This window comes from Acomys minous (assembly GCF_964271855.1).
Source record: "Acomys minous genome assembly, chromosome: 8".
Taxonomy (NCBI): Eukaryota; Metazoa; Chordata; class Mammalia; order Rodentia; family Muridae; genus Acomys; species Acomys minous.
The window spans coordinates 26,985,854-27,000,665 of NC_140489.1; the positions used below are offsets into that span (position 1 = coordinate 26,985,854).

Here is a 14,812-nt window from a genome sequence, read left to right on the forward strand (position 1 = left end):
GCCACTTCTTTATCTCCCCTTCCTCTAGTGGAAGAGGCATCTGGCTCCCTACTGACACATACCAAAGCCACTGCTATCCTCCTGACTCCACCTGTCCCTATTCAGTTGAACTTGTTACACATATGGATATATATATATATATATATATATATATATATATATATATATATATATATATATATATGGATGTATATATGGATATATATCTGGAAGATAGAGTTGGACATGTCTAGTCATCTTCTCTCTGCTCTGGACTCTTGCAGATATCTCAGAATGTTCTCTCTCTCATATCTACAATTAAGACCTTCCTACCCAACCATGGAGCAGCCATCTCTGTGATCTCTTTACTGTGTCTTTGCTTATAGTTATGTAGGGGTTATCATCTGCATTCTGGTTCCCTTGTTTGTGCAGCAAGTAGTTAATTTCAGAGCAATCTCTCCAGTGCCCATATTTCCTAAGACACAAATGAAAACGTCGGAAAGTTTGTAGCTTGAACACCATACGTCTTTCTAATTTTCTCCAGTCTAGTTTCTAATGCCTCCAAAGCACTCACTTTCAACTTTGGCTGTTTCTTTCCATAACTATCAACACTTCTCCATGTATTTGTTTTAGATTTTATAGGCTTATTTTCCTCTATAGAAGATGAATTTAGCATTCTTCCATCACCCTTTGCCCCCACATACTCCCCCTCCTTATAGCTCTACTTGCCTAGTAGTTTCAGGACCTATTTACTTAAAGACATATCTAGGATTTGGGCTGTTACTTTCTGTGTTGGATTTCATTGTTCTCCAACTATAGTTTTTTGTTTGTTTGTTTTATAATAAGCTGTTTCTCTCTTTGCCCCTTTCTTATTTACATATTTTGGTTTTAATGGACCTCTTGGTAAATCTTCTGTGTGCTCCAAAGTTTTATAAAGTACTCCCAAACTAAACTAACACTGCTCTTGATTTTCTTTTTATTAATTATGTTTAGTCTGAGACAATATCATATATAATGTATTCTATTTATTCTCTTCCCCCCCCCCCCCATTCCTTCTAGCCTCCCCCTCCTCCCTACATCTTTCTACAATGGCTTTATGTCTCTTTTATTCATTTGGTGACAAGCCGTGCTTAACTAGGGCTATCCATGTGGCTACTGGTTTGGATATACTCATTGGAATATAGTGGCCTCACTGGTGCATAGACAACTAAAAGGAGCAATGTTTTGTCTTCCAGAGTCTATTCCTAAGCTGTGTTCAGCTGTGGGGGCTGAACCCCTGAGGCTTTCCCTCATCCAGCCTGACCATTGATGGGCCACTGTTGTGTAGGCTCAGTGTAGGCAATCACAAAAGAATGAGTTAATGATTGAAACTGTTATCTCCTGCATGCTCATCTATATATATTTCACTATGAGTTAGGAGAAACTCCCTGCAGAGTACAGCTGATTTTAAGAAAACTAGGCCACCAACCTACTTAACTTCGTGCATTTACTCCCGAGGTATAATAAAACCGTTGAAGGTGAAAGAGTGATGGTGTCAGGTATACAGGCTTGCCAATCGTCCATGCTCCTCTTGGGATACACCTATTGTCTACTGGTGTTAGTGGTCATCTGCATACATGTTAATGCAATTTAATTTTTCTATTTTATTAATAAATAGTTTCCTCTTGCTTCTAATGGATAGCCTTGTGCATCTTTAGGGTACTGTGTTTAACTTCATTAAGAACTAATTTAGATGGTTGGTGATAAGATCACAAACTAAGGCAATGAACTTAAATCAAGGGACTCGAGGGAAGATGCCATTGAGGGAAAGACTTGATTGTACACGATCACCACCTACATGTGGGTGAGTAATGAGAATGAATGCACAAACAGGTGAATTGTCCAACTATTAAAAATCACACTTGTCTCTCATCTTCCCTAGGATCTAAGTTCTTCCAGATATGAATCCTCTTTGTGCTGGGCATCAGATGGTTGCATTTGTGTACATTTTTTTTTCTGTAAAGACAGAGTGTTTTCTACTTTTTTGTAAATCTCCCATTTTAGAGTTTTGTAAACAGCTACTGGTCCACAAACAGAACCCCCATAAGTTGCCTGATTGTGAGACAGATGGCATCCTGGGACTTGGGGCCTTCTGAGTCGCAAAGACTTTCTTCTAAGAGGTAGCCTATTGAGCCAAGTAAGGAATAGTGGCAGAAGCCTTTACCCAAGATAACAGCATTCTCTTGTCTTGACTGTTGGGGTGGTGGTCCGAATAGAAATGACCCCCATAGGCCAATAGGGAGTAGCAAGTGGCAGTATTAGGAGGTTTGGCCTTGTCAGAGGAAGTGTGTCACCGGGGGTTGGCCTTTGAGGTTTTCAGATGTTCAAGCTAGGCTCAGTGTGGCATTCCCCTCCTGCTGCCTGACGATCCAGATGTAGAATTCCCCCACTCCAGCACCATATTTGCCTGCACCTCACCATGCTTCCTGTCATGGCTAAGAACTTAACCGATGAACTATAAGCCAGCTCCAATTAAATATTTTCTTTTATATGAGTTGCCATGGTCATAGTGTCTCTCCACAGCAACAGGACACTGACTAAGACAGTTGGCATGACCCTCTTCACATTCCTTTTATTTCAGAAAAGTAAAAAAGAAAATAACAAACTACTGGCCATTCGCTTGTCTTACTCACAGCAAAGTCGGTCCACTGTATACTCCTCCAAAGGCATCTTTGTCAATAGCTGTCAGGTATTTATTCTTGTTTAGGTAACTAGAGAGAGAGAGGGAGAGAGAGAGAGAGAGAGAGAGAGAGAGAGAGAGAGAGAGAGAGAGAGAGAGAGAATAGGAGTTAGGCAAACTTAAGCCATCACATAACATTAGAGTAAACACCAAAATAAAATGTAATCAAGGTCACGTTAATTTCTCTGTGCTAGGAATGCAAAGTTCCATTGTGGCAGGAATCTCTGAAAGAGAATTATGTTTATGGTCTAGCTTGCATACCTACATTTTATCAAAGTTGCCCAAATTTCCTATTTCCTAGCAATTATTGTTTTCTACCCTGACTCAAATTTGCTTCTTAAGATCAACCATTGTTCCCACATATCTTTGAAGCTACAACTTAAGTAAGAGTTGGGATGGAGATGGTGAGGGTGGTAGGGGTGGTAGGGATGGCTGGAAACTCAGTTCTTTTCTTTGAGCAGAGATCCCAGATTTAGCAAATTAAAATACATGAGGTCAGTTTAATTAGAATTACAGAAAAACACTGAACAATCTTCAGGTGTAAATATTTCTTATGCAAGTTTATCTGTTGCTTATCCAAAATTCAGATTTAATTGAATGACATGCATTTTATCCAACAGGAGCTTTGGTATGGGAATATTTATATAAATAAGATTAAAGTGTATACCTTTCGTGAAAAGTGATGGCTGTGTTGATCCTTTTCCTTTTAATCACATTGGCCATTTATAAGAATATTTCTTATGCAATTGAAGTCACAAAGTATGTTTGAAATAGATTTCCTCCAGATGAACAAAAGCGCCTGAGGATTTTAAAATTGGCCCTTCCCTCACCCCACAGCTTTTTAAGAGAGTAAAACCGTCTAAAATAAAATAAAGTACATCTATTTTTATTATAAATGACCTCAATTTACACATTCACATTAACTTGAACCATAGTGTAGGCAATTAAACACTAGTGAGTGACCATGGCTTGACACAAAATAAACACAGTGAAGACCCTTGGGAGGTCTGACTAATGACCTAGTGTACTTTTGTTGTTGTATCAGCCAGCTTTGCACTGCAGGGTGCAATTCTTAAGGACGATGGCTAGTAAGAGCGGAATAATCAAAGACTGTCAGAATTCTTCCTCCAGAGTCTCCATAAAGTTCCTTTTAGTTAATTGGGTCCAGGTGTGTCTTTCTTGGGGCATTGTGGGTAAGAGTAGAACAATTAGCCTCGTGGGCCGAAGAGCTTAATTCCGCCCCCACCCTTACCCCTTCGAGGTATACTGAGGGATTAAACAGATGAGTAAGAACTGGGGCACACAACAAGGTTTTACAAATTTGAATACCATTTAGACTTTTTCAAGTATTCTTTTAAATAGAGGTCAAGGGCTATTCATCTAAAGTAACACGAGTTTGCCCTACACTCTCTATTTCCTCCTGATATTATCAGAATCTGCAATTACCTTTTTTTTTTTTTCATACTATGTCTTTTCAACCAGAATGGATACAATCAGTGGCTTACTTCTGTTCGTGGTCAGGGAGATGAGTTGATGCCATTATTTTTAGGCCTGTGTTGCCATGGCTCACCTTGGCAGGAACATGGGGCAGAAAGAAGTTGCTTTTTTTTTTCTTTCAGTGGTTGAGAAGGCAATAACAGGAAAAAGGAGGCATGAGACCTATAACCCCTTCAAAAAAGTGTTGCCAATAACCCAATTGCATCCCATTAATCTTTACTTCTTAAAAGCTCTACCATTTCCCACTAACACCAAGCTGAGAACAGGAAAAACTTTAATAACATGGGCTTTGGGGGGCATTCCAGATACTGTCTATAGCAGAGGGTGTTAAGGCTCACATAGAAGAGACCAGGCTTCCTACGTTCAGATACCTGAGTACAATGCCAAAGCAGCCAATGGACATGTTCCCAGAGGTTAACCTCATATAAGGCCTGAGTCACAGAACTCTCATGTTCATATATTGATGCAATCAACCTTCTGTGTCTATGAAGAATCTTTTGTTTGGTTGTAGTTGGAGTAGGTAAGACTCATCTTGGGGGGGTGAAGTAGAGAAAGGCTCTTGGTAAACACAATTTTGTGGTATGACAACTATATTGAGCATAATGGCCATGCTCTTTCTGGATCCTTGGGCCAGTGTAGTTATAGCTAGATTGAATTTTGTTCCCAGGCTGCTCAAAATCAAGTAAGCTCCACTGAGCTCCTCTCTTTTCCCCTCTTCATCTCCAATGATTGAGAGTAAAAATCAGCCTACTCTAATCATCAGTAATTGTTGTAAAAAATGAAATTATCACTTCTCCAATTTCATAGTGTTTTTATCTGATACTTAATACACCCCTGAGGACAAGGAGACTGCTTGATAAGCATTGCCGTTTACCAGAAATGTTGCAGAAGACTTCAAACTGAGGAAGGCAGCCAGGGTCCAGAGTGGGAAAAAGAATGTAGCCAGAGGCGCAGCCAATGTGAACGGAGATGAACCGGCGTGACACAGGCCCCGTTTCTCAAAAGACAATATGGTCGTTTGGATGCTTAACCTCTGAAGCTGATAAGGGCTTAAAAATAAGGAACCTGCCACTCTTCCTGGTTCAATCTGTTGATTTATGGAAGCAGGGTCTAGCTACAAAGCCCAGGCTGACCATGGCCTAAGGAGCCTCTTCCACACCCCGACAGTCCCTGGTAGTTCAGAGCTACCTCTTTTAGTTTTGAGCCTTGGGTTCTGATTTCTCCTTCCGCCAGAAGCTGTGGGTGAGGAGTTACAAACACGGAAGCTTTAATATCCAGAAAGGATGCTTCCGTTAACCTCATTAACCCCATGCTCTGTCCTGGTAATGTCAACTTCCTTTAACTGGCTCCTGGATCGTAGCTGAGACTGTGCCGTATTGTTGCCTTGGGCCAGCCAGTCAGAGACAAAGACAGTTCATAAGTTTATGACTTGTCAGAAGTGACAAGGAGAGACTTCCTAAAAGTCCAGAGTGCTAATATAAGTCCTGGGAAGGGTTCCTAGCAGAAGCCGTAACAGTTCCTTCCAAAGTGAAACAGATGCCGCTAGCCTTTCCTGCTTAATGCCTCCTCATTATTTGGACGGATCCTGCCTCTTTGGGAATCTGGTGAAGAAATTAAGCTTTTCTTAGAAAAGAGTTGTCAAAGTTTCCATATTTTAATACTTTAGAATCTCTGCTTGACTGAAAATGACATATCTCATGGTGAGGGGAGAACAATGCGGCTGGAAAAATGAAGGTGGCAATGGGTGGGGGGAAGTGTCCAAGTGACAGTGTCACTATTATGGGGTGTGTGTGTATGTGTGTGTCTCTGTGTGTATGTGTGTGTGTGTTTGTGTGTCTTTGTCTGTGTTTGAGTCTCTTTCTTTCTTTCTTTCTTTCTCTCTCTCTCTCTCTCTCTCTCTCTGTCTGTGTGTGCTGTGTTTGAGTCTCTCTCTCTCTCCATCCCTCCCTCCCTCTCTCTCTCTCTCTTTCTCTCTCTCTCTTTCTGTTCTGTTTCTCTTGGACTCACTTTTTTTAAAAAATGTTTCTGTTTCGAGATTTATTTATTTCTATTTTATGTGTTTGATGGTTTTTCCCATGTGTGTCTATGTACCATGTGTGTGCATGCAGAGGTTCAGGGGGTTCAGATCACCTGGAACTGTCATTAAAGACAGCTGTGAACTGCTATGCAGATGCTGGGAATTGAACCTCGGCCCTCTGCAAGAGCAGATGGTGCTCTCAACCATTGAGCCATCTCTCCAGCCTTCGAATTCATTCCTGACACACAGCAGCCACTCAGGAACGACTTGCTTGGTGAGAAACGAAAGCCTTGTTTCTGGGTAACTCACAGATAGGACAGGTTTTAGTCAGTGACAGAAGTGATTAGTATTAAAGAGAGAAATGTGATGTACTAGGTGAGGAAATTTCTTGGTTCTCAGAGGGGTTTAAGGATCCATTTCATTTCCAAGATAGAATTTCAGCTCATTCCTAGATAATTCCTTTAGGGGAAATTGGGGTTGGCACCAGGTTATGTTGTGACATTCACATGGGAGTGATTCTGTGGGGAGCCATGGGTTGTTGTTTTGGTCCCTACACAGGTCTTGTTCTTCAGAAGATGATAGGTAGGGACCCAGAGCCTAGCTCTTAAGTTAGTCTAAAGCGAAGCTGGATTGCTCTGTGAAAATCTTGTTGGTTTTAGACATTGGGACACTTGTTTATCAACAGTAACAGGTGAGAAAGTGTTCAAGACTGCAGTAGGCAGAGGGGACAGCCAACCTTGGAGCACATCCTACAAGCTGTTCAAATACTTATCCCGTGAGAAATAGCAGTCTTCTTAATCCTATAATCTTCTCTACCGTCATCTTTTCCCAGTGGCTCCAAGCTGTGGTGAATTACTTCTAATCAGCTAATGTGTGATGCCAATTAGCACATTATTCCTGTTGACTCCTCTGCTCATAATGATTACTGTCCGAGTAAGTCCTTAACCCGTTGAGGTCGTATTTATTTATTTATTTTTGGTCCAACGGTTTACTTCTAGATAGAAGCTAAAGGACTAGAATTCAACAGCAGAAAATTCATCTCAGAGAATCAGACACTTTGGAAGAAGCAGCTCAGCTCTAGAAGACTGTATAAAGAGAGAACAGAGAGGTCCAGAGAAGCAACATGTGACTTGTGATTGAGAGCAGCGCAGCTTCTCTTGAGCACGGACACTCATGTTAAGTGATTTGTCATCTGAGTGATGACAATGCGTCTGGCTCTCTGTGAACCCACAGGGCGTTGATCTATTGCCCAATTGTCATGATTTTCACAAGCTTCCAGCTAACAACAGAACGGCTGTTATGGCTTCGGTGCTAGTCCTCAGTGTGATATTTGTCCAACTTGGCTGCCATAACGTTACTCAGTTACACTAAAACAATGGATGTAATTGAGGTCAGACCTGGTAATTTCAGTGCATCAGCATGAAATAGATGATTCTGTTTTGGATAACGTATCAGTTAATCTAGAACCTAGAGATATCTAAACACAGTGCTAGAGAGAGTATGCTATTTACAATCTTTGAATAATTGCTGTAGAAGAGTAATCAGTTTTTCTTCATTTGAAAACCCAGTAAATATTGAGCTATGTTACAAATATAATCTGAGGGTCTAGAGAGATAGTCGGGCTAAGAGCGCTTTCCACTCATACTTGACTGCCTCAGTTTGATTCCTGGAACCCAAGTAAAGGCCTGGACTGGAGGCACATAGCATAATCCCAGCGTTCCTGTGATGGGATCCGAAGTAGAGATGAGCTGAGGACCTGAAGTCTGTGGACCAGCTAGCCTGGTGTGATTACTTTTGAGTCAAAGAAGATACTTGGTGGTATCTCCTTAATAGTAAATGCTGATCTTTAAAAACCATGGGATAATGTCCCCTGGATGGGGAGGCATGGTGGCACTCAGAGAAAGGATAGCAAGTTACCAAGAAGAGACTCAATACCCTAAGAGCATATATGGGGGGGAGGTCCCCCTCAGTCACAGACATAGGGGAGGGGAGTAGGGGGGAAGCGGGAGGGAGGGAGGAATGGGAGGATACAAGGGATGGGCTAACAATTGAGATGTATATGAATAAATTAATAAAAAAATAAAAACCATGGGATAAACTTAGAGATTATCCTGCTGATTTCTCCAAGGAAAGAGGCCAACCCCTTTGGATTCTTGGCACTTGTGTATTTCCTAGCTGGTGCACATTTTGAAATGGATAAATTTCTTTCTAACATACTTTGATCATTGGTGTAGCTGGGCTTGTGTTGACTTCACATGAATGTAATTTGTATTGTGAGCAGGAAGCACATTGCTTTTTCTTGTCCTTGCTTTGTTAGTGACTAGCACAGTGCTTTGTGCAATGTAAGCACTCAGCAGCTACACTGAGAAGTAAATAAAGGACTGTGAGAGACGAGTGCAATGGGGCTTTCTAATTCTGTAAATTTTATGCACAAGAATATCGTGCATCCTGTGGTGTCTTTCAGAATTTCTCTTGTAATTATATATTTAAAAGAAATGACTGAAATCAAGCCTTAATAACCCATGTCCTACCTGGTACCCAAGAGAATGATATGCTAACCCTCCTTCTGACATAGACTAGAAGGTTGCCCAAAAGCCCAGCCAAGAGCTAGACGTCACCTCAACAGGAGGTAGAGAACCTTGCCTAACTATAAGGAATCCAGTACTTGTTACTATTTATTTTTTAATTCCAGAAGCCAGTAGTTACCCTGGAAACCCGACTGTCAATTCAAAGCACTTAATCTCCACATGTGTTCTTTTGTACCCAGGCCCTCAACATAGCTGTGTAGCTGTTCTACTTAAGGTGCAGTCCCTGGGCTACACCATCAGCATTGTGGGAGGGTGTCATAGAAATACAGACTCCCACAGCCCAGCCAAGTCTTCAGACTCAGCCAGCATCTGTCGGTCCCTTCATGGTTTGCATGCCTAATAGTGTTTGAGAAGCAAAGTAGTACACAGCACATTTAGACTCATAGGGCCTTTCAGGTTTGACAATGATCAACTGTGTAGGATTGCTTTAAGGAAGAGTCAGTATATAAAAAGCAGTAATTAACATATCGCCCTAAGAAATGAACAGTTAAGTTTTTGGGGAAATACCAGATAATTTGGAACTAAATATATGTAACTGCTAAAGAAATAAGAAGTATTGCAATGTCAAGTGAGATGCATATCTTTAATTATGGCACTCAGGAGGCAGAGGCTAGCAGATCTCCATAAGTTCAAGGCCAGCCTTGTGTACACAGCTAATTCCATGACAGCCCAGGGTTACACAGTGAGACACTACCTCAAAAAGTAAAAAGTGCTGCAAGGCAAATAAATTGTACGTATCTTTTGTTTTGTTTTGTTCATTTGGGTATCACTTATCTTTAAAATAGGAAAAAAAACATATCAAAAAGGTTGAGTAACTTTTTGAAAACACCTTTGGGTGTGCAAAGATACTCTCTCACTTTATGTAACAGCAGATGAACGCTTGCAAACACACATACATACAGCCCTATAACATAACAGATGGTGACAGTGTGTGTCTCCATTTTATTGGAAATGAGAGCCTTGAGATTTAGGACTGGGGCCATCATTAAGTGTTCACCTCAGAAAGCCCTTGTCAGGTTCCTTTGGCATTACTTCCAAGGCTTGAGACACTTAAAATAGATCTTAAGAGGATTCAGATCCTCTGGATGATCCTTCTGGGAGTGAGATGTGGGGAACAGTGGCAGTTTCCATGGTTACCCTAAACTTACACAGCATCCAGTTTTGTTCCATTGAAAGCATGTCCTTGGATTGAAGTAAATCCATTGTTGTATAGTTTCCTAAAATCAAGAGAAGGAGAGAGAAAAAAAATTAACGACCAAGTGGTAGGGTACTTGCCTAGCATATATGAGGCTCTGTGTCACTGGATTCCCAGAAGTGAATACATAAGTAAATAAAGCAGGTGGCCCATGGGATATCTCCTCCTCCTCCTCCTCCTCCTCCTCCTCCTCCTCCTCCTCCTCCTCCTCCTCCTCTTCTTCTTCTTCTTCTTCTTCTTCTTCTTCTTCTAGTTGGGTTTCATATCTTTAGTATCAGAAATGTGCATAAAATTTCACAAGTCATCCACATGCATTCCTCAAGAAAACCTTAACAGATTGAAGCTCCGTTGTTCAGACTTGGGTATAAATCAGGCTTCCCTTAGAAGCAGGTTTACTTTGAAGAACAAAGGTTTGCAAAGGATTTTTTCTAAAAAGGTTATTTGTGTGTGTGTGTGTGTGTGTGTGTGTGTGTGTGTGTGTGTATGCACATGTGAGTGCAGGTGTGTTAATAGAGGCCAGAAGAGGGCAGCCCGATATGGGTGCTGGATACTAAACTCAGGTCTTTTGCATGATCAGTAAGCATTGTTTACTGCTGAAGCATTTCTCTATCCCCGAAGTTTTTTTTTTTCATGTAGACATGTTTAAGGGAAAGGAGACATGGGAGTGACTTGCCAAGAACTTGTTAGTCTAAACTGGGTTTGGCTTATATTTTAGAGACTAAAAACTTCATGGACAAGTAGGTCTTGAAAGATATAAAGGATAGAGAAAAAAAAAGAAAGAAAGAAGTGGGGACACAGGCATGAACTCTGCTGTTAGGCATTTTCCTTGCACGTGTAATGTTTTGAACTTCACTGACCTTCCTGGAGGAAAGGGCTTCTATAAGAGTATAGTTAAAAAATAAAAGTCATCTGGAATGGTAATTGACAACCTCATGCCATTCTCGCCTCTACAGCCAGGATTCCATCCAACACTGAGCCCCAAAGGAGGCCTTGGACAGCTTTCATTTGAAAGGGAAAACAGGTCCTTGGGGGAAAAATGTTAAAAGGGAAAGTTAACATTCTACAAAGAAGCTGAGATAAGCAGTTTCCTTGGGAAGAACCCAACACAGTGGAAACCTTTACAGGGGGCATGTGTGGCCCTGAAGTCAGGGGCTGAGCAGGCTAAGAGCCCACTGCTGCTAAAAGAAAATTTGGCTGAGTGGCAATTGCTTGTCTTTTCCCAAGAGCTCTACCATGGGAAAAGGATGTTTTGACCTGTTCCACAGGGAGAGCAGCTGTGATAGTTCACATATCCCAAATGGATACATCATGAGTGGCTTGGAGAGGAGTTCCCTGGGAAAACCTGAGTGGAGGTATCCATCAGTTTGACTAGGGAGTAAGTGAATCAGATTTGTTTCTAGCAAAAAGCTCTAGACTGCAGTGTGACCATAGGTAGAGAACGCAGGTGGCCATACAGGTAAACAAGCAAACAGACAGACAGACTAATAAACCCAGTAGCCTTGGGTTGGGGTATTGCTCTGGAAAATAGAGAGGAAGGGTCTGCAGTGGTGTCCCTAACTCCATTTTGTGTAGAGATTTCTACAAGCTTGGAGAATTAAGCTATCTTTTATATTCCCATTAGAGCTTCCCCATTAGAACATTTTATGGCTATCCCTCATTTAGCACTCACTTTGCTTTGTTTCCATGTTTTGTAACTGGGTTTGGAACTTGCCGTTAAGCCAAAGATGATCTTGAACCTCAGATCCTCCTGCTCCCACCTCCCACATGCTGGGATTACAGGCATGTGCCACCATGCCCCATTTATAGGATAATAGGGATGAAGCCCAGGGCTTCATGTGTGCTGGGCAAGCACTGTACTAACAGAGATACATCCCCATCCTACTTATGAACATCCAAAGAGCAGGTCATGAGTTCTTAGCAAAAACACTGTTCTCTATTGAACAAGCAGTTATAGGAGCTCAGCCATAGTTTCTGACTTCTGAGTGAAACTGCTTGCAGAATAGGAAAAGCTCTTAGTGGCATTACTCAGTATTCAGTGACTCTGTGAAATTCACATTTACTCTATGGAACTTCTTCTAGAACAGTGTTTCTCAACCTTCCTAATGCTCTGGCCCTTTAACACAGTTCCCCATGTTGTGGTGACCCCCACCCCCAACCATAAAATTATTTTTGTTGCTACTTTATACCTACAATTTTGCTACTGTTAGGAATTGTAATGTAAACACCCGATATGCAGAATATTTAATATGTGACCCCTGTGTAAGGGTCATTTGACCAGAAAGGGTTGTGAGTCACAGGTTGAAGACCACTACTTTGTAAAATGGGGATATTTGGATATAGGATGCTGTGCCACAAAGCCCACAGGTCACATCTGATCCACACTATGTTTCCATAAAGAGACTTAATTGCAACAGAGACTTGCCCAGTGACCCATGTGTCTGGCTGCTTTTGCTTTTCAGTGACAGTTGCTACAACACAGTACAGACAACATGTACAACCTACCTGGCCCTTCTTGGAACAAATGCACCAACCCCTGCCATAAGAGACTATGCAGTTCTTACTAGCTCATCCTATTTGTGGTCTGTAGGATATCACACTACCAGGCAACACTCAACTCTATGAAACCCTTCCAGACTCAGAGTATACATTAGAAGGTAGCATGCTTCTTTAATCTCGGATACACTTTTAGCTAGAAAGACCACAACAATAGCCTCAGATAAAATTAAGGTGCCAGCAAGGGTGAGACTGGAAATACTCACAGGGTCAAAGTTTCGTTACATAGTCCCTGAAATGCATTTTCGGGGACCGATGTCATGTAAGGGTTGTCTGTGATTTCACTGTAAGAGAAAGCGATGAAAACAGGTGAGAAAAGAAGCACACTAGAAATGAGTTTTCGTTGCATATGTGCACCTCAAAGAATCGGCCATAACGTATTTCAGTTTTAGCTGCTTGTTTGACCTGATTCTAGTCGCTGGTGGAGGCATGCTACAGTGAGAGCTGTTCCAGATGCAAACACATTCAGAGCCCTGGTCTCTGCCTCGCTCCTTGTCTTGAAGCAGACGGAGCTCAAAGATGTCTGAATCTATAACACTATGTCCATAGCAACTAGAATTTTCTGTCAATAGAGGGATCAGGAGAAAGGGCTCAGTGGATTTAATCTCAGGAGTATCACTCAAATGCCCTCTGTTTACAAAACGCTGCCAGGCAGGTGCTCCCAGAGGACTGTGGATGTTTTAACTGAGCTTACTGTAGCAAAGAGGCATGGCCATTTGTTTTCCTGGAGAAAAATATTAACAGTTTGAAGCATGCCATGTTGCTATAGCACATGCCTTTAGTCCCAGCACTTGAGAGGCAGAGGCAGGTGAATCTCTGAGTTTGAGGCCAGCCTGGTCTACAGGGTGAGTTCCAGACAGCCAGAGCTACACATAGCAACCCTGTCTTGAAAGAAAGGAAGGAAGGAAGGAAGGAAGGAAGGAAGGAAGGAAGAAAGAAAGAAAGAAAGAAAGAAAGAAAGAAAAGACCTCTCACCAACAAAACAAAAACCAAAGAGTTTGCAGCTAATCATTCTACACTTTGCTGGCTCTGAAGTGCAAACTCAGCCTTTGCAATTCCCCTGCAGATGTACTTTTTCATTTGTATGATTAGGTAAGATAACTGGTCAATGGAAAAAGCATCAGACGGTCTATCCAGAGCATGGTCTTGACTGCTCTGTGGAACTCAGGGCACACGCTCATGTGAATATCCTAGGCCTCTGCTTTACTGTTTATTGAAAAGAAAAAAGAGCAACTTTTGCTTTATGCCTTAAAAGGTGAAGCTTCACTTGAGTGAAGCAAGTGTCATGCATAGGAAAGTAAAAAGCTGTCAGAAAATATGAAAAATAAGCTATCATTGTTACCAGTAGCTCCCCCTGCCCCATCCAGCCATTCCCTTCAGAAATCATTTGATCATTTTTCCCATTTGAAAATTAAATGAGCGCTGGGGAGCCTTGAGACAGTTTCGAGGGTAAAGCCATTTGTCGGTCCAGACAACCTGAGTTTGACCCTGCGAACCTACACAGTAGAAGGAATGCCTGAGTGTTGTCTTCTGACCTTCACAAGACACCTCCCCTTCACATAAAGAAAGATGCATATATAGTAAATCAATAAAACGTTTCATATAAAACATGAAATAAAATAGGCTGGGAATTATCTTGCTTAATTGAAGTGGGAAGACCCATGAATATGGGAAGCATCACTTCAGGAAACTTCCTGAGTTGCGAGCAAGCAAGGATGTGTTTATTATCTCTTTGCTCTTGACTATGGGCATGATGTGACCAGCTGTTTGACTTCCCTAAAATGATGGGCTGTAACTTGGAAGAGTAGCCAAATAAACCATTTCTTCTTCCCCAGTGCCTTGTGCCTATGGGGGTCAGAAAAGCACGCAGGGTCCTCTGGAACTGGAGTTATAAACACTGTGAGATGCCATGTAGGTGCTGAGACTTGAACCTGGGTCTTCTGCGAGAGCAGCAAGTGCTCTTTACCTCTAAGCCCCCTTCACACTGTTGAGCACTTTGTTGAACAACAGTGAAACTCAAAAGAGTGGGCTCTCTTCCCTCTCTCTAATTCCCCTCCCCCTAGCTCTTTCTTGAAATTTCTTCCTAGGGTTACTGATTGCTGTCATGAAACCCCATGGCCAAAGAAACTTGGGGAGGAAAGGTTTTATTCAGCTTATGCTTCCACGTCACCGGTCATCATCAAAAGAAGTCCAAACAGGAACTCAAGCAGGGCAGGGACCTGGAGGCAGGGGATGAGCTGAGGCCATGGAAGGCTTGCTCCTCA

At 41.9% G+C, this 14,812-nt stretch overlaps 1 protein-coding gene across 2 annotated transcripts in view; it reads right to left on the reverse strand.

Moving 5' to 3' along the window:
* Positions 1 to 14,812, reverse strand: part of TSHR (thyroid stimulating hormone receptor) — a 114,605-nt gene that overhangs the window by 21,323 nt on the left and 78,470 nt on the right. The window contains exons 6-8 of one of the 2 annotated variants that reach the window (XM_084793194.1): positions 12,755 to 12,832; positions 9,949 to 10,017; positions 2,652 to 2,729 (exon numbers count right to left, since the gene is read on the reverse strand). In XM_084793194.1, the coding sequence (XP_084649320.1) occupies positions 2,652 to 2,729; positions 9,949 to 10,017; positions 12,755 to 12,832 (225 nt within the window). The remainder of the gene's footprint in view (positions 1 to 2,651; positions 2,730 to 9,948; positions 10,018 to 12,754; positions 12,833 to 14,812) is intronic. The other variant, XM_084793195.1, reaches the window with a different exon arrangement.